This window comes from Mobula birostris, chromosome 14, assembly GCF_030028105.1.
Source record: "Mobula birostris isolate sMobBir1 chromosome 14, sMobBir1.hap1, whole genome shotgun sequence".
In the NCBI taxonomy this organism is placed as follows: domain Eukaryota; kingdom Metazoa; phylum Chordata; class Chondrichthyes; order Myliobatiformes; family Myliobatidae; genus Mobula; species Mobula birostris.
In genome coordinates this window covers 86721196-86746693 of record NC_092383.1, presented here as the reverse complement: position 1 = coordinate 86746693, position 25498 = coordinate 86721196, and the positions used below count along the sequence as shown (strand labels likewise).

General features: G+C 41.8%; 1 protein-coding gene across 1 annotated transcript; it reads left to right on the top strand.

Annotated features, from left to right (window-relative positions):
- The first annotated feature begins 4425 nt into the window (after window positions 1–4425).
- LOC140209406 (polymeric immunoglobulin receptor-like) lies at window positions 4426–21045 on the top strand. The gene is made up of 5 exons (XM_072277653.1): window positions 4426–4495; window positions 5985–6044; window positions 11381–11701; window positions 11794–12114; window positions 20954–21045. The coding sequence occupies exons 1-5, from the start codon at window positions 4426–4428 to the stop codon at window positions 21043–21045; spliced, it is 864 nt and encodes a 287-aa protein (XP_072133754.1).
- Window positions 21046–25498: the final 4453 nt, after the last annotated feature.

Below are 25498 nucleotides of genomic sequence, written 5' to 3'. Positions count from 1 at the left end.
TAGGGAGGAACTCATCGAGTCAGGCAGCATTCCTGGAGGCAAATTATGATCATTGTTTTAAATTGAGATGCTACATTTTGGACGGTGAGAAGGAATGATGAGAGTAGTGGTACCAGACCAAGTGGGACGTCCCACTGCTGGGCAGCACGATAGAGGTGGTTAGACTTCTGTACAGAGGGATGGGCATTATACCAAAGTCAGGACCTATCCTGCCTCTCCAGGGAGGATCTGGTAATCCGGAGTGTACCCGTTGTGGCCAGTGTAGGCAGTTGTGATCTGGACTAAAGCCCAATTTATACTTCTGCGTCAAATGTGACGCAGACCGCAACAACTGTGATTGGTCCGCTTGGTAGCATCGCATTTCCTCCTACGCATTTCTGGTTGATTTTCTCCGCCATGTCTGTACACTGATGTGAAATAAATGGTTGGAGACGATGAACCAAATCGTCAAGTCCACCTGCCTACATCCAAAAATATTTGAAATGCATTTCCTCGTCCATGTCTCTCACGAAGAAACTCAACACAGTAGCATAGAGACCCTACCGCTAACTAGCATTTTGGCGGTGAATTGCAGAGCGACGCAGACGCAACAACGCATGCTCGCTACGGCGTAGGGCTACGCAGTAGTATAAATCAGGCCTACTGCATAGGATACGGTGTAGCTCGTACACGCTAGTATAAATCAGCCTTAAGCCGACATCTGGGTCCAGTTGCATGGAGCGGGGTCACAGTCTGTTGCTGTAATAAAACTGGTAATCAAGCTCATGAGAACAAATCCCGCCCAAGAGAATTATGTCGGTGCCCATAGTCAAAGCCTCGACAACACCTCTATAAAAAGTATTGCCTCTGACCAGTCCTCGGCCCTCGGGCCATCAGTGAGATCATATATCCATTCTGCAGCCACTGACCGGATGGTCGCTGGTGGCCCTGACAACAAGGCAGCTGATGGGTCAAACAATTTGACCTCCGCCACCATCTTTAATGTTCATAAACAGGGAGTGTGTGCCCACAGTCCTTATTTAGTCCAATCTCGGCATTCCCGCCTTTCCCAAACCGTACCTGCAATTCGTTTTATGTGAGGTGTCCAAATATAATTGTTGCTATGCTTGTTTGTGAATATTTCAGACTGTTTAAAATGGGTAATATGGGTCCAAAGTTGACAAGCCGAGGAGCGGTAGTGGGGACAAGCTCCCACTACCTAAAAGTGCTTCTCATGGCAGGCGCCTCAAATAGCCTCTGACAACCAAGTCCTACTCCTGGCCTTCTCGTGTGGCTTAGCCTCTAAGCCTAGCGGAACTGTTTCTATTGACAGGAGAAGGGGCGAAGGCGGGTCCTGGAGCCTTAAAACCAGTGCTTCGGGTAGATGGAGCTCGTCAGCCTGGGAAGGCAGTCCATCTAAGAGAGGGAAAACTCAGATTTCAAACCTCCACTGCCTTGCAGCCATACCCACTCATGGGAAAGGCTTCGGGAGTAAATCCTGAGAACAAATCCGAAGCTGGAGTCCCTAAGGCAGTCCGACTTTGCTTTCAACCTCGCTCTGGCAACTTCTGCAATGTCACTGGTGCCAAGCTGTATCGGCACTTGCCCTTTCCTTGGACAACACTGGTAGCGTGGAGAGGGGAGACTTGCTGCTTGGGCAACTGCCAGTCTTCCATACAACCTTGCCCAGGCCTGTGCCCTGGAGAGTCTGAAGCTAGACCTTCCAGGTGCAGATCCATGGTCTCGCGAGACTAACGGATGCCATCCGTAATCACCCAGACCTTAAAATGTTTCTTCTTCTTTTTACTTTTTATAATAATTGTTTTCTTTTTATTTGTTAAATATTCTTACAGATTTTCAAATGTCAGGCACACCGTGATTTCACCAGTGTACTTCCTGTTGCCTTCTTCCCCACAAATATTCTATCAACATCTCTATTGAATAATCCCTTTGCTCCAAGAATTAAGAGCTGTTTTCTTTTCCTGAATGTTCTAATAACCCTACCTCTTTCCTGCCTGGTGAGTGACACCCAGAACTGAACATTCTCATGGTTAGTCATAGTTCAGAACTAGTGAAAGATTTCCTCAAAGGCGATGATTAAATATCAGGTTCAAGTTTAATAATGATTCAACTGTACATGAATACAAATGAACCAGTGTTCTTCCGAGGTCAAGGTGCCAAATACATTACCAATAGCCCGTTGCACACTACATCTGCAGCTTGCTGCCACTCACACTGGCCCCCCTACAATTTGTCTACTGACACAACCGATTGACAGATGACGCAATAGCCACAGCTCTACACACCGTCCTTACACACCTGGAGAAGAAGGATGCTTATGTGAGAATGCTGTTCTTGGACTACAGTTCAACGTTCAACACCATAATTCCCTCCAGACTTGACAAGAAGCTCAGAGACCTCCTCGGCCTTCACCCTGCCTTGTGCAGCTGGATCCTGGACTTCCTGTCAGATCACCGGTTGGCAGTAAGAGTGGGCTCCCTCACCTCTCCCCTTCAACACAAATGTCCCTCAGGGCTGTGTACTAAGGCCCCTCCTTTACTCTCTGTATACCCATGACTGCGTCACCACCCACAGCTCCAGTCTGCTAATTAAATTTGCTGATGGCACTACACTGATTGGCCTAATCACATAACATTGGTGTCAAGAAAACAACCTCTCCCTCAATGTCGCAATAACAAAGGAGCTGGTTGTGGACTACAGGAGGAATGCAGACAGACTAACCTCTATTGACGTCAATCGATCTGGGGTTAAGAGGGTGAGCAGCTTTAAATTCTTCGGCATAAACATCACTGAGGATCTCACATGGTCTGTACACACCAGCTGTGTGGTGAAAAAGGCACAACAGTGCCTCTTTCACCTCAGACAGTTGAAGAAGTTTGGTGTGGGCCTCTAAATCCCAAGAACTTTCTACAGGGGCACAATTGAGGGCATCCTGACTGGCTACATCACTGCCTGGCATGGGAACTGTATTCCCCTCAATCACAGGACTCTGCAGAGAGTGGTGCAGACAGCCCAGTTCATCTGTAGATGTGAACTTCCCACTATTCAGGACATTTACAGAGACAGGTGCGTAAAAAGGGCCTGAAGGGTCATTGAGGACCCGAGTCACCCCAGCCACAGACTGTTCCAGCTGCTACCATCCAGGAAACGGTACTGCAGCATAAAAGCCAGGACCAACAGGCTCCAGGACAGCTTCTTCCACCGGGCCATCAGACTGATTAACTCATGCTGACACAACTGTATTTCTATGTTATACTAACTATCCTGTTTTACATACTATTTATTATAAATTACTATAAATTGCACATTGCACATTTAGATGGAGACGCAACTTAAAGATTTTTACTCCTCATGTAAAAATCAGAGATTAAGGGAGCTAGGGCTTTACTCTTTGGAGAGAAGGAGGATGAGAGGAGACATGTTAGAGGTGTACAAGATAATAAGAGGAATAGATAGAGTGGATAGCCAGCGCCTCTTTCTCTGGGCACCACTGCTCAATACAAGAGGACATGGCTTTAAGGTAAGGGGTGGGAAGTTCAAGGGGGATATTAGAGGACGGTTTTTCACTCAGAGAGTGGTTGGTGCGTGGAATGCACTGCCTGAGTCAGTGGTGGAGGCAGATACGCTAGTGAAGTTTAAGAGACTACTAGACAGGTATATGGAGGAATTTAAGGTGGGGCTTATATGAGAGGTAGGGTTTGAGGGTCGGCACAACATTGTGGGCCGAAGGGCCTGTACTGTGCTGTACTATTCTATGTTCTATGTTCTATATGAAGGATGTAAGTAATAAAGCCAATCCAATTCAATTCAATTCACTTGGCACTTGGCACAAATAGCACATTTGGTTACAATTGCAGAAAAACATACCATTAGAAAGGGAAAAAACAACGGTTTGGTCCCTGAGTGGTATGACTGTAGATTGATAAATTGTCCTGGTCCAGCTTCTTCCACAGAGCGGACATTAGAGAACAGCACCAACTGGGGGGGGTCAGCCTTCAACCCGCTACAGATTCCAATGCGCCAATAGAGGTTTCTGCACTCCCTCACACTGCCTGTGGTCCCTCCTCCACTGGGTAATTACAGCAGGCGACCTCACTGTGCAGGCCTAGTCCTCACCACAACCAAGGCCATGCAGCTCACCTGCCCTCGGTCTCACCAATAAACCAGTGAACCCGACTTGCACTATTCTACTTTACCAAAGTCCAATAGGATCTTTCAATCACAATATAAAGTCCAAGCTAATCACTCACACCACGGACCGCCTCAGCGCAACAACAGTCCCCAAAAAGTCTAGGTGACAGCACGACGGTATGTAATATGTCCAGCTCCATCCCTATCAAGCAACTGGCTGATGGGACAGTCCTGCAGTACTTGATGTTCTTAGTATCCAGCAGTGATCTGCATTTGTAAAAAAGGATGTAAAAGATGAACAAATACACCTTTGATTGGAACCACCGCGTCCGAGCACATTGCCATCTTACTGGAATATGTGCAGGTGTGTAGTTGTGGAAAATGTGGGAACCACAATATAGCTAAGATGAGAATCATTTACCACAGAATGCCCAGCCTGTTACTTTTTCTTGCTGGCATAATGTTTATGTGTCAACTACCCTTTCTGATGCCTCACTGAAATGCCTGAGGCTTTGATAAGTTGCAAATACCTCCGCTCTCTCCCTTTAGATTCAGTAACCAATACATTGACTACAAAATGGTCAAATTCCTATTATCTCGACACTAGAATGAACACTCTGCAGTCCCATGCTTTTAGCCTACCAACTCCTAATGAATAGAATAATGATATGTGTTCTCGATACTGTGTGTGTCCAAGTTCAGGGAGGGTCCAGAAAGAACTGAGGTACAATGATACCTAGAGTGAGCATTTCTAGCAATGATGGGAGAAATACAGTTACAAAGTCATAGAACACTACAGCTCTTCAGCCCATCTAGTTCACGTTGACTCGTTTTTCTGCAAAGACTCATTGAACTCCATCTGGACCATACCCTTTCCAGACTCAACACATCCATGTGACTATCTAAACTTCTCTGAACTGTCGCAATTGAACCTGCATCCATCACTTCTCCTGTTAGCTCACTCCACACTTTCACCACACTCTGAATGAAGGTCTTCGCCCCCAGGTTCCCCTTAAATATTTCACCTTTTATGCTAAACCTATAACCTGTAGTTCTAGTCTGACCCAACCTCAGGGGAAAAACACCTGCACATATTTACATTGACTATAACCCTCATAAATGTGTATTATTCTCCTAGGAGAATTTTTAGTGGTTAATTAGCCTATTAGACTTTGTCAGCTGGCTCAGTGTGATTTTAGTACTGGATTTCCTGCGTCCTTCTTCTTCATTTACATTTCAGCATGCACTTCTGACAGCCCTATCAGCCAGGTGACAGACTAAGTATGTTGGCCTGGACCCTGCCGATAAAGTAATATGGAGTCTGATTCTTCCCATGTTTTCTCTTCCTGATGAGTGACAGCCAGGGATGGATATCCTATTAATCAAAGTAAATTTTTTATCTAAGTAAGTATATGTCAGGTGAGTGGTACAAATGTGGGATAAAATCAGCAGTCGTTGCCCATTTCTAATTGTCTTCAGATGATGCTGGTGCGATACCTCTTCCAGGGAGACGGGGGATGTAATTTTCCAATCAATCTCAACAATTTTGTGATTTTGTTTTCTTTTTTTCCTGCTTTTCTTGCAATTCATCATGATGTTTCAGTCATTAACTCATTAATAACACTGCTAATATTTTAACTTGCTGGTTTTCACTATTTCCACCTGCCAATGTCAATCAGTTCAGAATAATTTGTGAGAGAAAATTGAGAGGGTTTCAGGTTTCAAGTGTTAACTCACTGTGCTTTCATGGTTGGACTTCATTTGCCTTCTTCCTCATTTAGTTTCTATATTGCCTTTTTACTAGGTGGATATTTAGCTTCAAAGATTAAGAACTGGGTGACTGACAAAAGCAGGCTTGGTTTCTGCGAATAAAATAATGTGGATTCTAATTCTTCTCATTTGCTTCCTGCCGGGTGAGTAACAGCTAGTCCCAGACATTTTTAAAATCAGTGTTTTGGTCTTGTGCAATGTTCCCACAACAAAGATGTTTAACTATGTGTAGACTTGTAAAGATATAAAAATGTCACTCCATAGGTGTTGTCAAGTAATTTCTTGTGTGTCTGCACTGGCGTACCACACATATAGCACCAATACTGACTAAGGTTTTTAGTATAAATTGTAAATGAAGAAGAAGAGCATTTAAGTTAAAAGTCTATACAAGTAACAAAGTTGAAACACGTGGGTCATGATTCTCTTCTGTTATAAAGTTGCTGTTTACTTCCACGCCTGGTGGTGCATCAGGTGGCAACCTTGCTGTTTATTTAGCATTTGTCCAGTTTAATGAGGCTGTGTTGCTGGACGTTTAACCCAGCACGGTTGGAAAGTGTGCAAGGAGAACCCAGGTAATACACACAAAATGCTGGAGGAACTCAGCATTTTCTGTTTATTACTTTGATTTCCAGCATCTGCAGGTTTTCTCTTGCTTGTGAAGGAGAAACTGGGACCACACACCATCATTAGTCCAGTGCAGATGCCTCTTTACCACCTGTCGGTTATCTGTTAAAAGGTAATGTTTCGAATAATCTGCAGTTTTAATTGAGTACATATAATCGTCTCTTGTACTCAATTGTTTTTGTTCATTAAAATCCAGTTTAATGATCCTTTCTTCAGGACCATGCTCCTGAAGGTCTGCGTTACTCTTGCAATGAGGAACCATTTTCTTCTTGCTCAGTACTGCTAGTCATGTAAACTTGTCAACTTCACCCACGGCCTTTTCACTCTAGTGGCCAAATGGAGTTTGTGAGTGTGTTGCCGATTCTTGGGGTTACGGGCATCACTGAGTTCAAGATAATAAATGGCCGGCATTCTGGAGCCACGTCAGAGAGGCAGTTAGTAATCAAGCACATTGGTGGTTCATGCCTGACAGGAATGTTAGATCTCCTTATCAAAGGACATTACCAAACCAGCGTGCTTTGGTAAAACCTGGTAGTTTCTTCTTCACCCTCACTGTTACACAGTACAGTAACAAACTCCTAGGCCGAACTCATCCATGTGCCTTCATAATCTAATTCCACTTGCCTATGGCATCTGTTAGTCTCATGAGACCATGGATTTGTGCAGGTTTCTTGGACCTTGGAAGATTTCCAGGGTGCAGGCCTAGGCAAGATTGTATGGAAGACCAGCAGTTGCCCATGCTGCAAGGCTCTCCTCTCCATGCCACCGATGTTGTCCAAGGGAAGGGCATTAGGACCCATACAGCTTGGCACTGATGTCGTTGCAGAGCAATGTGTGTCTAAGTGCCTTGCTCAAGGACACAACACACTGCCCCAGCCAAGGCTCGAACTAACGACCTTCAAATCACTAGATGAACACCTTAACCACTTGGCCACGCGCCTATGTCCCTCTAAATCTCTAATATGATCCAGAAGATGAAGGTGTTGGGGTCTACAGTGACTTAGTAGTTTGGATTCAGAATTGGCTTTTCTATTGAAGACAGAGAGTAGTGCTGGAAAGTGTTATTCTGGCTAGAGGTCCATTACCAGTGGATGCTCCAAAGAGATTGGTGCTGGGGCTTCTGTGACTTGAATCAGAAAGTAGATGCCTGGCTTAGTAAGTTTGCAACTGACACAAAGGTTCATGGAGTTTGGGACAGAGTATAAGATTGTCACAATCCTTGGACTGTGTTGGTCTTTGAAGTAAAATGAAACATTTCACTGTATGTTTCAATGAACATGTGATAAAAAAAAAACTAATCTAATTTCTTAAATCAGTTACAGGTATTGGCTGAAAAATGGCCAGACCAGTTTGATCCAAGTAAGTGTGAGTTGTTGCTCTTTGAGACGTCAAATGTAAAGGGAGAGTAGTCAGTTGATGGCAGGACTTTTGACAGCATGGATATGACTTCTGAAAAGAGGATGCTGTCCAAGCTGCATGCCATCTTGGCCAATGTCTCCCATCCACTACATAATGTACTGGGTGGACACAGGAGTACATTCAGCCAGAGACTCATTCCACCGAGATGCAACACAGAGCATCATAGGAAGTCATTCCTGCCTGTGGCCATCAAACTTTACAACTTCTCCCTTGGAGGGTCAGACACTCTGAGCCAATAGGCTGGTCCTGGACTTAGTTCCTGGCATAATTTACATATTACTATTTAACTATTTATGGTTTTAGTACTATTTAATTATTTATGGTGCAACTGTAATGAAAACCAATTTCCCCCGGGATCAATAAACTATGACTATGACTATATAGGGGCAGTTTGGGGTTCTAGTCCATAGCTAGGGTGGTGGGGTAGAGATATGTCTCTACCAAAGGAGGTGTAACACATTCCTTCTCTCTATTAGCCTGCAGGCCACCGTTGGGCAATGTGTAGCACTTGTTTAGCCCTGATCAGGGTAACATGATGCCATGGGAGCAGGTGGTGGATGGTCATATGAGCAGCTGGTGTATGTCATAAGTCCAGGTTATGCGACCACTGACGCCAGACAGACAATCTCTGAAGGGTATTGATAATGGCTGAGGTCTTCTGTCTTGTAAAGACACTGCCCAGAAGAAGGCAATGACAAACCACTCCTGTAGAAAAATTTGCCAAAACAGTCATGGCCATGAGACTATGATTGTCTACATCATACAATATGGCACATAATGATGATGATAATGAATTCATAGCTCCCATACAATTAAACGAGGTGGTACAGAAGGCATATAGCCTTCATCAGCAAGTCATTCAGTAGAAAGTTAGAAAGTCATATTGCAGCCTTATAAAACTTTAGTTAGGCCACACATGGATTAATGTGTGTAGCGTTGTGACCCCATCATATGAAGGATGTGGAAGCTTTGGAAAGAGAACAGAAGGGGTTTAACATGATTCTGTCTGGATTAGAGATTATGTGCTATAAGGAGAAGTTGTTCAAAGTTGGATTGGAGACAGAGACTGATGAAAGTTTAGAAAATTATGAGAGGCAGAGATAGGATAGATAGTCAGATCTAGAGTGATAGAGTCACAGAAAAGTACAGTACAGAAACAGGCCCCTTAACCTATCTAGTCCATACCAACCCATTTAAACTGCTCATTTCCATCAACCGGTACCAATGCCATAGCCCTCCATCCCCCTACTATCCATGTCCCTAACCAAACTTCTCTTATATGCTGAAATCGAGCTTTCAAGTACAGGTGGAGGAAGCCATCTTTATACATCTTTATAGACATATTCTCCATTTATTCTATTTCACCAACACCACAACAAGTCCAAAAATAGTCTACAGACCTCATGCAATACCAGTTTCTCTCAGTTTTCAAACTCTCACCATTCAGAACCCAGCTTGTTAACAATTTAAGGAGCAAGTGAGGTGAGAATGGATGGTCGATGGTTCTGTGAGTATCAAGGGAGTCCATTGATCTTCACACCCAGTTGTCAACTGAAAAATCAATTTTCTTGTGGGCATTCACAGCAGAAAAAGTATAATAGAATCAATGTAAAACTACACACTAACAAGAGACTGACAAATAACCAATGTGCAAATACAAAAATAAATAGAAATGTAACCAGCTGACCATCGAATATCATTATTTATTGTTAAAGTGCATTTACGTATTCACCCTGGTAATGCTAAAATAGCTGTCTGTGCCTTTAAAAGAAAACAGTGATGTCATTATGCATGTGTGGAGTAGAAAGAAGAGTTGAAGGTTCTAGAAAGAATGTTGAAGGCTAGTCATACGATGAATAATATTTGATAATATCCATGTAAATTTGTTTATACTTGTTTGTAAATCTAGAATATCGGTAATTTGACATGTTTTGCATGTGGATGCTTCATATTTCTGTGAGTAAGATGTCAGCGTTGGATAGTGTGGTTGCATAAAGTTCCTTATTGGCCTAGTAGGTTAGTCTTTCTGGTAATTTATCTACAAGGCATTATATTGTAAAAGTCTTTTTTTGGCTTACTTTATTGTTTCATGAGCAAATGTGAACATAACCTAGTAATGTGAATGTGTTAATCTCTGTTCACGTAGCATGAGCGAGGATAACTTGTCTATAACTTGCCTATATGTGTTTGGAAGTTAAGCACGTGTGTGCCAAAGTGAGTATATCCCTTAATTAACATGAGATGTATTTATTCATATTTTTGATGTTGTGTATAAGGTACAGGGTTGGCGGGAGTCTAATATTGTTTGTATGGTTTTATAGAATTGCCACTACCATATTGGTCTGTATATTTTATTTTATTTATTTTCATACTGTAGACAAAACAAGGGTATGAACCGAAATTAAGCTGAGATTGTCACAGCAGGAACTGTGTTTTTCATTAATGTGTATTGTGATGTTATTTTGATACCCTCTTTCTGTATTAAAATACCTAAAACAGATAAAGGACTTAATGACCCCTAAAAATATTTGTGGTCCTGCGTGTGTATTTTTCCCCAGGCTACAAAAGATGATAGGTAGATAAATAACATTCAGAAAATGAGATGTAGAGTCCTTGAAAGTGAGTCAGTAGATTGTGGAATCAGTTCAGTGTTGAGGTGAGCGAAGTTACCCATGGTGAAGCAGGAGTGACCCCACAATGTACTGGAGGGAACACTGACATAGCAACAGCACCGGCAGTACTTCAGACCAAAGTCATTGGCTGTGAAGTCATGAGACACCTCCTCAGGACATGATCAAGAGGGATATTCTTATTGAGACACAACTGCAGACGCTGGAGGAACTCAGTGAGTCAAGCTGCATCTGTGGGTGGGGGGAGATGGGTGAGAAAGATATTGTCGATGTTTTGGCTTGATTCCCTATCTTAGGACTGAGGGTGGAGAGGAAAGATAGTCTGTATCAAAAGGAGAGGGGGAGTGGCGAAACAGGAGCCAGTAGCTCATTAGTGGACCGAAGAGGGCTGTAGGATAACAGGCAGATGGAACCCTTATAGGGTTAGGGGAGCGGTGATGTTTGGAGATAGAGCTGGGTGGGTGATAGCTGGAAGCACCCAGATGAAAACAAAAGGTAGATGGATCCGGGTGGATGGCAGGGAGGGTGACGATTGAGACAATGAGGAAGGTGAGGAGCAGGAACACAACCAGTGCAAGAAGCTAATGATTAATATCTGATGATTTTTTACAATCATCTTTAATCATAAATCTGACGGAATTCCTTTTAAATCAATAATGGGCAGGCAGTAATTATTTGCAAAATGTACATCAGCATATGAAGCAATTCCTTTCCCACGGAATCTGAATATTCTTCTGTTCAATTTCAGATGCCTTGTTGGCTAAATTGATTTTACACCTTAATTTTCTGAAGTACTTCCTCCTTAGTTTCAGGTGCATTGTGGGCAGATGAATATGTAACAGGAGTTGTGGGAAGAGCGATCACAATTGATTGTCACTATGAAGCAAAGTACCGCTCACACACAAAGTATTGGTGTCATGGATGGACTCGCCAATGTTCAGTTTTAGTGGAAACAAATGGGCAATGTGGACGGAGTGGACGAGTGTCAATCACAGATAACCCGGAACAGGGAATATTTACTGTTACTATGGAGAATCTTCACTCTCGAGATACAGGGTGGTACAGCTGTGGAATTACAGAAAGAAGTCCCAATCCGAGATTTTATGTTCATCTACAAGTAATTGATAGTAGGTTTCTTAGTGGTTAACCTTGTGCTTTCAATGTTATTTATTTGCATTAAATTCTTCCTTTCCATCAAATCTGAAAATACCTCCCTCAGTTTCAGGTGCATTGTGGGCAGATGAATATGTAAGAGGAGTTGTGGGAAGAGCGATTACAATCGATTGTTACTATGAGGCAAAGTACCGCTCACACACAAAGTATTGGTGCCATGGATGGACTCGCCAATGTTCAGTTTTAGTGGAAACAAATGGGCAACACAGACGGCGTGGACGATTGTCAATCACAGATAACCCGGAACGGAGAATATTTACTGTTACTATGGAGGATCTTCACTCTGGAGATACAGGATGGTACAGCTGTGGAATTACAACACCAGGTCTCGGTCTGTTATTAAATGTACATCTGCATGTACTTGTTGGTAAGTTTGTCAGTAACTGATGTTATGTCCCCACTAATAAATTTGATCCATGAAGTTTAGTCTGCCCAAATTGGACTTTAGTCCAGCCATATGTGAGGTGTTGCACTTTGAAAGATCAAATGTAAATGGTCAGTACATAGGTAATGGCAGGAGCATTAACAATGCTGATTGACAGAGGGATCTCCGCGTGCAAGTCTAAAGCTCCTCGAAAGTAGCTGCTCAGGTTGAGGGCGTGGTAGTGCTTGCTATTATTGATTGAGGCACTGCGTTAAAGAGACAGGATGTTATGTTGCAGCTTTATAGAACTAGTTGGACCATATCTGCAGTCTTGTGTTAGTTCTGTTTACCCTCTTATAGGAAGAATGTGGAAGCTTTGGAAAGAGATTTACCAAGATGTTGCCTGGATTAGAGGGCATGGGCTATAAACAGGAGCTGGACAAACTTAGCTTGTATTCTGTGGAGTGCTGGAGGCTGAATGACATGTATATACTTGGATAATAAATTCGACTTTGAACTTTGAACTTTATCAGACAACAAGAGGCATAGACAGAGTAGATAGACAGTATCTTTGTCTCAGGGTTGAATCGTAGGGGGCACGCTTTAAGGTGAGGTGTGGCAAGTTCAAAGTAGATGAATGAGACAAGTATTTTTACACCTAGAGTGATGGGTGCCTGTGATGCACTGCCAGGGGTGATTATTGTTGTTGTTCCTCTCCGTGCCCTGTGGCACATCCGGTGACTTTTTTTCTGTTTCCTTAGCCTTAGTCTGTTTTGTATGACGCCAGGTTGCTAATTTGACACTCAACCCAGCATGGAAAGAAAGCATGCAAGGAGTCAGCTGGATTTGAACCTGGGACCAAGTCCAGTGCTGATGCCACTACACCACCAGCTGACTGCTAGGGGTGATGTTGGAGGCAAATATGATAGAGGCAGATAAGAGGCTTTTAGATGAGCATTTAACTGTGCAGAAAATTGAGAGTTATGGACATTGTGTATGCAGAATGGATTGGTTTAGTTAGGTAATTAATTATGAGTTTAATTAGTTCATCATAACATCATGGGCTGAAGGGCTGTGCTGCACTGTTCCAAGTTCTAAGCTTTCTCTGGGAACAGTTAGGGCAGTACCGGTATTCTGAGACTCCACAACAGTGCAACACTCTATGGGGAGCAGGCAGGAGTTGGGAAACCCCACCCTTGTTGCTCTCACCTAGTGGAGGATCTGTCGTACTGACTGGGCACCGATCTCCAGCGGAAGGTTGAACATATGTCCTGCCTCTGAACTGTATGAAATGTCACCCTGTCAGCAGTTTGCATTCAGACTAAAACGAACAATCCAACAGTAACAGATCAGTGAGAAACAAAAGTATTGCTCATGGACTGCATGCCTCAAAAGTCATAATAAGGGAATCAGTCTCCAACAGTCCTGCTGTTAAACTCTGGGCGACCTCAACCTTCCCAGGGAGTTTCTTAGCTTTCCAGGCTGACGTGATCTCTTGCTACCTCTGTGTAAATATCAGCTGCAAGTCACTGAAACCAATCGCAATTCCACTCTCTACCCCGTTCATGAAGTTGATTGAGTTTATAGAAAAGGTAACCAAGGGCAGAGCGGTGGATGTGATCTTCATGAGCTTCAGCACTGTAGACTGATTTGGAAGGTGTGATCACATGGAAATCAGGATAAGCTGAAAAAAATTTGTCTTGGTGGAAGGTGTATGACCATTGCGGTGTAGAGTTGCTTCCAGGTTAGAGGTCTGTAACCAGTGATGTGCTAAGGGGATTGATGTTGGTTCCACTGTTGTGCATCATCAGTGTTATCAGTCTGGAAGATGACATTATCCATGTGGTTAATAAGTTTGCACATGACAACAAAGTTGGTGGTATAGTGGGCAATGTAAAACGCGGTCTATTTTACAAAGAAACTTCGACCAACGTATGAAGTGGGTCAGAAATAGCAAATTAAATTTAATGCAGATAAATGTGAGTTGTTGCACTTAGGTAAGTTAAACTAGGGCAGGACTGAAGAACTACACGGTAGGGCCCTGGGAAGTGTTACATAACAGAAAGAAAGGTAGATATTTCCCTGAAAGGTGAGACACAATTTGACAGGATGGCGAAGAATGCACTTGGCACACTTGCCTTTAATGGTCAGGGGACTGAGTTCAAGAGTTATAATGGCAAGTTACATCTAAAAGATATTTGTATCTAAAAGATACAAGTAAAAGATATTTGTGAAGCTGCATTTGGAATACTCTGTTCTGGTAATCTTGGTAGAGGATTGAAGTCATTAACCTGGAATGGGTGTAAAAGTAGTTTATCAGCCTGGGGGGCTCAAATTATGAGAAGGGATTGGATAGGCATGGACTTTTTCTTCTACAGTGTAGGAGGCTGAGTGTTGGCTTTACAGAGATTTGTAAAAAAATACAGGAGGGGCATTGATAATGGCAAAAGCCCTATTCCTGGGCTAATGTAATCTAAAAACAGAGGGCACGCATTTAAAGTGAGAGAGGGAAGATTTAGAAAGGATATGAGGAGCGACGTTTTTCACCAAGTGGGTGATGGGTACATTGATAAAGCCTCCTATGGACATGGGTACAACTACAACACTTAAAGTATATTGAAACAGGTACATGGATGAAATGTATAGAGGGATATGTGACAAATGCAGGGAAACAGGACTAGTTTACAAGTAGACAATCTGGTCAGCTCAAATGAGATAGACTGAAGGGCTTGTTTCCATGCTGTGTAACAACAGCTTTATGACTCTGAAGCCACAGAACATGTGATATATATGTCACAAATTCCTATGCTAATGTCCTGCTTAGGTTTTCCAGGATACTTTCTGACTTATGCCCATCAAAGTGCCAAACCAGTAGAACATGCATACATCACCACTGGGAGCTGGTTTCCTACTGCTGAGAGAGATTGTAGCCTTGATTATCACAGTCTCAGTGTCATCACTGCTGTCCTGATCTGGAGTCCTGCTGTGTTCAGGGATAATGGCAGATGTGGCAGCTGGGACGATACAGAGACACTGAGGGGGAGTTGAGCTGCTGAGATCCCAAGCTGGTGGGTCTGGGCTGAGATACAGAAGTACTAAAAATTGGACAGTGTTTTATTTTTAGATGTTCACTCAATATCTGAATGTTTGATCCTTTCCCACAGAATGTGTGTCTGGACCTGTGCTTAGATTTCTGCCATCAGCAAATGCTTCAGGTTTTCAGAACTCACTGTCAGTGTCCTGTGAGTCTGTTCAAGGATCGCTTCCCATTCAGTACGCGTGGTATGAAAAGGCCCTGTATGAGGATACAATGATCTCAAACACCAATACATTGGATCTACATTGTCAATCCTTCAAACACCAACAGTATTACTGCACTGCCTCAAATTATTGTGGGAAAAAAAACAGTGAGATATTGGATGTGACAGCCTCCAACATTATAGAAAAATGTACAGATACTTCAAATACTACCATCACTGGTAAGCTGCATTTGTCCGTTTGCTCGAGAGCTGATTATTTCACTGCATGCTATGCGTCTGATGATTTTGCCTTAATGGTGATAGTCATGTGCTTCCTGGTGTTTTGTAGATGTCACACACTGGTGCCAGGGTGCTGTGCTGCTGCTGCATAGAGGGTTTATTTATGATGCCTTTCATGATGTTTAATGTGCCCATTATGATAACACTAACAGTTGGAAATCTTGCAGAGTGGTTTGCATTATTTCAGGCAAATGGAAATCGTTCCAACATACTCCTAGATTAGTGCCCTGAAGGCATTGAAGAGTGAGGTATGTTATCCAGTTGCTGACCATCTGGAATAACCACAATGCTGTATAAAAAACAAAATGAATGCCAAGTTCCTGATTTAGATCTCTCAGTCACTTTGAAAAAAAAACCCATATCCCTCAATGTGGATATATTAACACTTATAAGACCATAAGACATTGGAGCGGAATTAGGCCATTCAGCCCATCGAGTCTGTTCATGCCTTGACTGATCAAGAATCTATCAACCTCCGCTTTAAATGCTCTGAATGGCCTGGCCTCCACAGCCGTCTTTGGCAATGACTTCCACAGATTCACCACCCTGATGGAGGCCACCCTCTTTTCCCGGCTTGTGGCAGAATTACTAAATCATAAAAGTAAATTTTAAAAAAGAAAATCTTCCGCAGATGTTGAAAATTCAAAATAAAAGCATAAAATTTTGGACATACTCATCAGGTCAGGCAGCATCTGAGGAAAGAGAAGCAGTTCTGGAACCCTACTGTTTTGGGTTGGCTCCAGTTTGGGCAATGGTTCTCTGATCTGTAAGTATCTCTGTTTCTTTTGCCTGACCTGCTGAATGTTGGTATGCATTTGTAATGAATCTCAAAACATGGATAAAACACAGTTGGAGTACAAAAGAGTTCAGAACTACAGGAGCACAGAATTATGATTAATATAGAATATAGAACATAGGATAGTACAGCACAGTACAGGCCCTTTGGCCCACAATGTTGTGCCGACCCTCAGACCCTGCCTCCCATATAACCCCCCACCTTAAATTCATCCATATACCTGTCTAGTAATCTCTTGAACTTCACTAGTGTACCTGCCTCCACTAGAATCTGCTTAGCTCTGCTTTTATAAATGATAATGTCATTTGGATCATATCACTCTGAGAAATCTGGAACACATCTGATGTAGATCATGGAAATCAAAAAATTGCAAGTCTGAAAAACATAAAAGCTTGAAATTGCACTCGGCAGTTCAGGCTGCATCTGTGGAGAGGCAAACAGAGCTAACATTTCAGTTTGAAGACTCTTCATAAGAAGTTGAGAAGAGTTAGCTTTCAGTTGCAGGGAGAGTGATGAATATAACGAAGCAAGTACACTTAGTGACCACTCAGACACCTCCTGTACCTAACGAAGTGGTTACCCAGTGCATGCTCTGCTACTGTAGCCAACTCACTTTAAGATTTGATGTGTTGTACATTCAGAGATGCTGTTCTGAACACCACTCTTGTAATACATCAGCAGAGTCAGGAAACACGTTGCCTTTCTGTCGGCTTGAACCAGTCTGACCATTTTCATATAAACTCTCAATAATGAGGTCCTTTCACCCACGGAACTGCTGCTCACTAAATGATTTTTTTTTTCGTTTATTTGCACCGTTCTCTATAAATGCTAGAGACAGTTATATGTGAAAAGCCCAGGAGGTCAGCAGATTCTGAGATACTCAAACCACCCCATCCAGCGCCAACAATCATTCCACAGTCAAAGTCACTTAGGTCACTTTTCTCCTTCATTCTCATGTTTGATCTGAACAACAACTGAACTGCTTGACCATGTCCACATGCTTTTATGCATTGAGTTGCTGCCACATCATTGGGCTGATGGATATTTGCATTAATGAGCAGGTGTAAAGGAGTACCTAATAAAGAATCCTCTGGTGTATTAATGATAGGGAGAGACCAAGATTGTCATGGGAGCATATTATGGAGGAAATCTGATCATTGGATTAAAGAGGAAGAGAAGAGAAAACTGGACAGATGAATAAAAGTTATGAACTTAAAGCTATAAAGAGAAAGGACACAAATAAAGGAATGTGAAAAGTTGGAAGTGCTGCAGAGTGGTGTAACCTAGTTTAGAGAGGATGTCCAGGAGATGGTGTAAGTAGGTTGGGATACCATTAACATCAGAAGTGAGCAGTTTTAGTTTTGAGGGGAGAGATATCAATACAGAGATTATTAGCTGCTGGGTGCACTCAAAATTATCAGGATTTTGGAAAAATGAGTATAGGTCTACCAGTTAGTGAGTTAGTACTAGAAAACATAAATTTCATATAGTCAGGGATTATGAGAAATTTACTGATGCAAATGATCCTGATGAAGTGGAATTGCTGCTGAGGCACAGAACCAAAAAACACTTCTAAAAGGGAAGTGAAGAGCTGCTGATTCAAGTTGGAGGAGAAACATGCAAGGGAATGATATGAAAGGAGGAGCCTTTCTGTAGTTCCTCATGAAGTACAAGGTAACACGTCTCTTACAAAACAAAAATATGAACAGGAGGCTTCTCAGCACACTTAGGAGCATGTAACACTTTACAAAATGCTGGAGGATCTTAGCAGGCCATGTAGTATCTTTGAAAAGGAAAGGTTCAGGCTGAAACCCTTCATCAAGACTGGAAAGGACAGGGGGGATATGCTGGAACAAGAAGGTGGGGGGAGGGGAAGGAGTACAAGCTAGAAGGTGGTAGGTGAAGCCAGGTGGGTAGGGGAGGGAGGAGGAAGTAAGAAGCTGGGAGGTGACAGGTGGAAAATCTAACAGGAAAGAAGAGTGAACTATGGGAGAAAGTGGCGTAGGAGGGGCGCCAAGAGGAGATAACAAGCAGATGTGGAGAAGAGAAGGGATAAGAAGGGAGCTAGAGTAGGGAATGGAAGAAGGGGAATGAGGGAGAGGGAGAAGAGTGAAGCAGATTTAATGGTTTTGCTGTCATCAGACAGGCCAGGTAAGGATAGTGAATCTTCTTCCCTAGAGGACAGTAGAGAACTCAATGGACTTTAAAACAACCTTATAGTGCCTTGGAGCCATCATTAATGTTGGTCTTCTCTCTTGTTTTTAATTTTAACGGGTAACATTTTGTTATTTTTTTTGCCATATCTTGCTCCTAATGAATAAGAGTTATAAACTCTAATGTTAAGGTCCCAATTTCACTCTACCTGAAACTTTGATTCTTTGAAACCTATTGCATCAACCAGACATGTGCCTCTGGCTTATTCATTTGTGCTGTTATGTACATTCACACAGCTCTTTCCTCTGTTTTATTGGCAAGCTTCCTCAGGCCTCTCTCAGACATGATTCCTACTTCAGTTTTCCTTGTAATCCGCTTATTTTCAGCCCTTTACTCTGCTTTATTTTCAACCAACTTCCTGGAACTTTACTGTCAACACTTTCCCCACCAAAGGGTTTTCTCCCAACAGGTGCATTGATCTAATAACCATTTTAGTCATGTCTCCAAGATTCTCGCCCTGAAATGCCCCACTGAAGCCATTATCTGATCTTTCTTTTCACTAAGCCCACCTCCCAGACTATGAAGTGTTCCCATATTTCACAGTTCTCTTACTGCTCACCATGTGCATAGTTCTGTACCACCCTGTTCCCTTGGGACCAATCAATTATCCAACTCCAATTTCCTGTATAATCCCTGGTTCCTGAGTCCACCTGCCCTACTCCTTGTCCTTGGTGACATGAACCATGCTCACCTTCTGTCTCCAAATCCTGCTGCAGTGAAAGATGTAGGTAGTAATGCCCATGGGATGCATTTCTGATGGAAATTGTCATGGGTGATGCAGGAACTGGAGAAGTCCAGTCCCAGTCTGTTCGGATTGGCAGCAACATCTCACCCACAGTCACCATCAGCACAGGTGCGACACAAGGCTGTGTGCTTAGCTCCCTGCTCTACTTGCTTTATAATTCTGACTGTGAGGCTAAGCACAGCTCCAATGGCATATTTACGTTTGCTGCCACCCCACTGTCATTGGCCAAGTCAAAGCTGGTGACGAACTCGCATTCTGGCTGAGTACTACCACAACAACACAACCTCTTACTCAAAGTCTGAGACTGCTGAACAGATCTTGATCTGGATCTGGGGCGTAGCCTCCAAACATCTGGACCTGCCTCTCAGTTTTTTTGCACTACCTTACTTTCCATTTTTCTATTTTCTGTTTATGATTTATAATTAAAATTTTTAATATTTACTATCAATTTTCATTTCCGGGAGCAGGAAGAGCAGAATCAAATATCGCTGTGATGATTGTACGTTCTAGTATAAATTGTTTGGCGACAATAAAGTATAAAGTATAAAGTCAGCAAGACCAAGGATCTGATTATTGTCTTCAGGAGGAGGAAACTGGAGATCCATGGAGATCTATCTGCCTCCCAACTCATAAACACTCTCAGCTGTTGGCAGTCAGAAAATATTATAGTAGATTTCCTCATCCTCTTCAGTGCTACATATTGTGAATTGCCCTAGTGTACTATATATCAAAGATCATAAGATTTAGGAGCAGAATTAGGTCATTTGGCCCATCAAGTACTCCGCCATTCAATCTTGGCTGATTTATTATTCCTCTCAACCCCATTCTCATGCCTTTTCCACATAAACTTTGATGTCTTTACTAGTCAAGAATCTATCAACTTCCGCTTTAAATATACCCAATGACTTAGCCTCTACAGCCATCTATAGCACCTGCTGGCTAACGAAATTCCTCCTCAAATCTATTTTAAAGGGGCATCTTTTTATTCTGTGACTATGCTCTCTGGATCGAGACTCACCTACTCTAGAAAACATCCTCTCCACATCCACGCTGTCTAGGCCTTTCAATATTTGATAGGTTCAATAAGATCACCTCTCATTTTTTGAAACTCCAGTGAGTACAGGAAAACACTCCTCATACTTTAATCCTTTCATTCCCAGGATCATTTGCATCAAGCTCTCCTAGACTAGGGCTTCCCAACTTGGGAGTCCATGGATCCCTTGGCTGATGGTAAGGCCCATTGGCATAAAAAAGGTTAGGAAACCCTGCACTAGACCGTCTGCGATGACAGCACATCCTTTCTTCAATAAGGAGCCCAAAACTGCTCACCATATTCCAAGTGCAGTCTGGCCAAGTCTTATAAAGCCTAGTACTTGGATAATTTCTCAGCAACTGAGTGGAAAATATTTTGTGATCCCTCTGTTCTATTTGCAGGCATGCGCAAGATTAGGATTAAGTCTTTCAATATTCAATAGATTTCAATGCTCTCTAACTTGAATAAAGGCGGAAACAAAGTTTAAACTGAATTTTATTTCCTTGTCTCCACAGGGTCTGGATATACTTGTGAAAGTTCTGGAACTGAATCAGTAACAACTCCTTCTACAAATCCAGAAATAAGAGACAATGATAGACAAAGGTAAACTCGATCCGGTTACATTAGATAATGCAATGGTCTCAATGCTGACCGTTTGACTAGAAGTACTTTTATGGGACAATTATTTGGGAGAAAACAACATAGTCTGAGGATTGTCCTTTTATGAGATGCTCACGATGTGAGTGTATTTGCAATGAGGTCTGTACATATCAGCCCAGAATCTCCCAAAAACAGTACCACTGTTCAGATTCCTAAAAGCAGTGCTTGAAAATTTTTATAAATTTTTTTTTTACATAGATTTTCAATGATTTCAAATTTCCTTAAATAGTGTGATTTCTTTCATTAATCTCCCTGCCAGAAGAGTACAGAGAAAATTTACAAGGATGTTACCAGGTCTGGAGAACCTGATTTATAGGGAAAGATTGAACAGGTTCGGACTATATTCTTTAGAATGCATAAGACTGAAAGGAGATTTGATAGAAGTATACAGAATTATGATGGGGTATTGATAGGGTAAATGCAAGCAACCATTTCCCACTGAGGTTGGGTAGGACTACAATCAGAGGTCATGAGTTGAGGGTGAAAGGTGAGAAGTTTAAGAGGAACACGAGCGGAAAATTCTTTACTCAGAGGGTCGTGAGAATGGAATGAGCTGCCAGACCAAGTAGTGCATACAAGCTCAAATTCAACATTTAGGAGAAGTTTGGATAGGTTCATGGATAGTAGGGGTATGGAGGGTTATGGTCCTGCTGCAGGTCGATGGGAGTAGACAGTTTAAATGGTTTTTGCATGGACTAGGTGGGCCAAAAGGCCTGCTTCTGTGCTGTACTTGTCTATGACTATGACTGTAATCAAAACATTTCATAGATTTGACTGGTGTTTTCCCAAACTATATCATGTTTAAATTTAGAAAAACTTAGAAGTGACATTGTTGATCCTTTGGTTAAATTTGAAGAAACTTGGAAACCATTTATTCAACATTTTCATATGATGTAATTTGACCTTTTCTGAATCCTTCTATTAACTTAAAATATATGAATAGAGGAGGGGAGTTGATGACATTATTGAACGTATTCGATTTAAGTACTGGTCTAGCCTTGTTTTGTTCCGTTTGCTTTTTTTTCCGGGTTTAGTATTTAGTTTTTTTTTGGGGGGGGGGTTCTTTGCATTTTTTTTCTTTTTATTTGTTTTGTCCCTATGATTAACTATATTAAGAGTTTGGAAGTCTATTACTGTATACTTGTATTATTTTAAGTCTTTTTTTGTACACATTTGTCAACAGTGAGATTATTCCAATCTCTCTATCAATACTGTTATTCTGTTTATAATTTTGGAAAATTAATAAAAAGATTTGACTGGTGGACAGAAAGTCATGTGGGTGGGAGGAGTTTGTCTAACAGTAAAGGATTTTACATCAGTTTCCTGGGCCTTGTTTGCTCTGCCTCCTCCACCCCTCCCCTTAAGGGGACTGACACTTTGCTGGCCTTGCAAGAGCAGACTTCACCACTGAGGTTGGGGTTGGCTTCTAAATGTAGTGTTTAGGTCCGACTGCAAATTGTTGGGTCAATATCTTGGTGAGAAGGGCTAAGGAGGGTTGCATGGTTATTAGTGTCATCTGTTGGATTAAAATGACTCAATCAGTGCTTTCAGGTGGATGGTGCAGTCCCCGTGTAATATTCAGTGAGGAGCAAATTGCCGCTTCCTTATGGCCTGCACAATACTTATCTCTATCATTATCATTGGTCATTATCACATGGTTGCTTATGGGATCTTGCTAGGCATATATTTGCTGCTGCATTTCTACACTGCAACAATATCCAACACCTCACTTACTGGGCTGCACACATCCTGAGGTCATGAGTGGAGTTCAAAGATTGCAGGTATATTGATTATCATAGTATGTGTGCAGTATACAACCCTGAGATTTGTCTTCCCACAGGCGGCCCCGAAACAGAAAAACACAATGGAACCTGTTCAAAGAAAATATCCAACACCCAACGCACAAAAAGAAAAGAACAAATATGCAGATGGCAAAAAAAATGAGTGAAAAACACAGAATAAATTACAGAGTCATTGAAACAGTTTAGTTCACTTCAGTTCAATTTAGCAATGTGTCGTTGACTGCAGACTGTAGAGACAGTCTGCCCCAATCAAAAGCGAACACAATAGCAATAAAAAGGAGCAATCAGAAACTAGAAACACATATAACGTATAATAAGTTGAGTAAATGCCAGATGCTCATTGCTTACTATTAGCCAAGAATCAATGTGAACCAAGGCTGATGCCTTCTTGTTGTTTGTACCACAGACTCATTCCCATAGTCGTGCTCAGTGTCACTGGAGTTCTTGCCATGGTTTTTCTCATTTGCCTAATTTGGTGCCTAAACTCTAAACTCAAGGGTGAGTTTTGAACTTTTTAAAGTATTTTCATGATATTTTGTGAGAATTTGCTGCACTGCATTGAGAGATTTTGTTTGGTTCTTAATAAAAAGTAATAGCGTTAAGGACATACTTGACTGAAAATCAAAAACCTGCTGGGGTTGAAATCTGAAGCAGAAATAAATACGGGAAATGGTAGGTCAGGCAGTTATTCTGATGAAGTTCTCAGGAGCTGGACTGCTCACTGCTTCTCTTTCCCCAGGCAGAAGCAGTACTTCCGGCATTTTCTGTTAACATGATCTCATCCGTATGCTGTAAATTACAAAGATAAGTAAAAAGAGCTAAAAAGGAATAAAGTAATGTTTATAGGTTCATGGATTGTTCAGATATCTGATTATGAAAGGGAACAAGCTGTTCCTGAATCACTGAGAATCTGGCTTCAGGCTTCTGTACTTCCTCCCTGATGGGAATAATGGGAAGAGCACACGTCTTTGAGGTTCATTATTGAGTTGAGCACTTATAGAAAATGATTCTGTTTGTTCTGATGTTGTGTGCAGTGGCCAAAGCATATTCTGGCTCTATGTGGCGATTCATGCCTGTAGTGGAACCAAGGTTTTGCACGCAACACATGGACAATTAACCCTGTTACTGACAGGAATTTTCAAAGGTGATATTGTATTTTCCAGAAACCAAGTTCAAGATGTTTCACAGAACACGCAAGAATGAAACCCAGGTAAGGGCTTGAACTGTGAATGTTTTAAAATTTACAGCAAACAAATCAGGCCATTCACCCCATACCATACACAAATCTCCTCACATCACTCTTCTTTAGCATATCCTTCTGTTCATTCTCTCTTCAGTATTATCCAGCATTTCCTTAAAAAGAACCATAGTATTTTACTGAGCTCATCCTCAGAGTGGCCACATTCTTTAATATTTTTACTGATGGGCACAAGGTGAGTCTGGCTCTGGCTTTACTGTTAAAAATGGGAACTTTTCTAATTCTATATTTGTGTTCAGCGATTATTCAGTCGACATTTCATATTTCCCCACTGAAGCAAAATCAGAAATATAAAGAAAGTTCACTCTAACACCCAGAATCAGCATCAGGTTTAATATTATTGACATATATTGTAAAATTTGTTGTCTGCAAGTGAATAAAAAGCTCTCCTTTTCTGTGGTCATAAGCTGCCCTCAGCTACCCGCTTTCTCACTGTACCTTTCAATGCTGACAACATCACTCCAAACATATTGCCGATTCTTGGATCAATTATCAGCCATCTTTGTTAATGATATTTTCTACAATATGCTGAATGCTTGTTCTGTCTGACTACCTGATGAATTTTTAACTGGACACTGCAGTTGATAAGATCTTTGGCCACTTGGAATAAATGGTCAATAGGGTTCAAAATCTTCTCACTTACATCCACTGTCTCTCCACATTTCCACAGGTTGCTGATCTGTCCTAGATCTTCCCTCTGGTCCATCTGCACTTGCTTAATCTCACTGCTTGTCACTTTGGCATCAGTTGTCCTGGTTCTCAGCTCTGGGATCCACTCCCTGAATACTTGCAACTCTAAACTGCTCCATTAAATGTTGTTGACTGCAAACAACAAAGACTTTGTGCCTTGCTCTGATGCCATCCACATTCAGTTTCAGTCTTTTATCTGAACCGTGCCCTCCAAATATCCGGACCTGCCTCTCGGTTTTTTTGCACTGCCTTACTTTCCATTTTTCTATTTTCTATTTATGATTTATAATTTAAATGTTTAATATTTACTATCGATTTGTAATCCAGGGAGTTGGAAGTGCAGAATCAAATATCACTGTGATGATTGTACGTTCTAGTGTCAGTTGTTTGGCGACAATAAAGTATCTCTCGAAAGTATCTCTCTAATGATGCCACCGTGAAGTATTTAGAATAGTTTTACTTGTATTGAACTTACTGTGGTTCTTGTACGTTTACATATAGCCAGTGTTGATTTAGAATCATTAGCTGTTATCATTCACGCTAGAAAATTAGAGTTTTATAGTCACATTTAAGGAGATGAAGCTTAATAAAAAAAATGAAAAGCAAAGCAGAGTTGGGGCAGGGGCAGTGGTGACTTGATAGAAGTTGTT

Coding starts and splice junctions, on each gene's coding strand:
- LOC140209406 (XM_072277653.1), top strand. CDS start 4,426: ATGAACAAATACACCTTTGATTGGAACCACCGCGTCCGAGCACATTGC. Junction 4,496..5,984: donor TCTTACTGGAATATGTGCAG/GTGTGTAGTTGT, acceptor TGACAAAAGCAG/GCTTGGTTTCTGCGAATAAA. Junction 6,045..11,380: donor TCTCATTTGCTTCCTGCCGG/GTGAGTAACAGC, acceptor CTTCCTCCTTAG/TTTCAGGTGCATTGTGGGCA.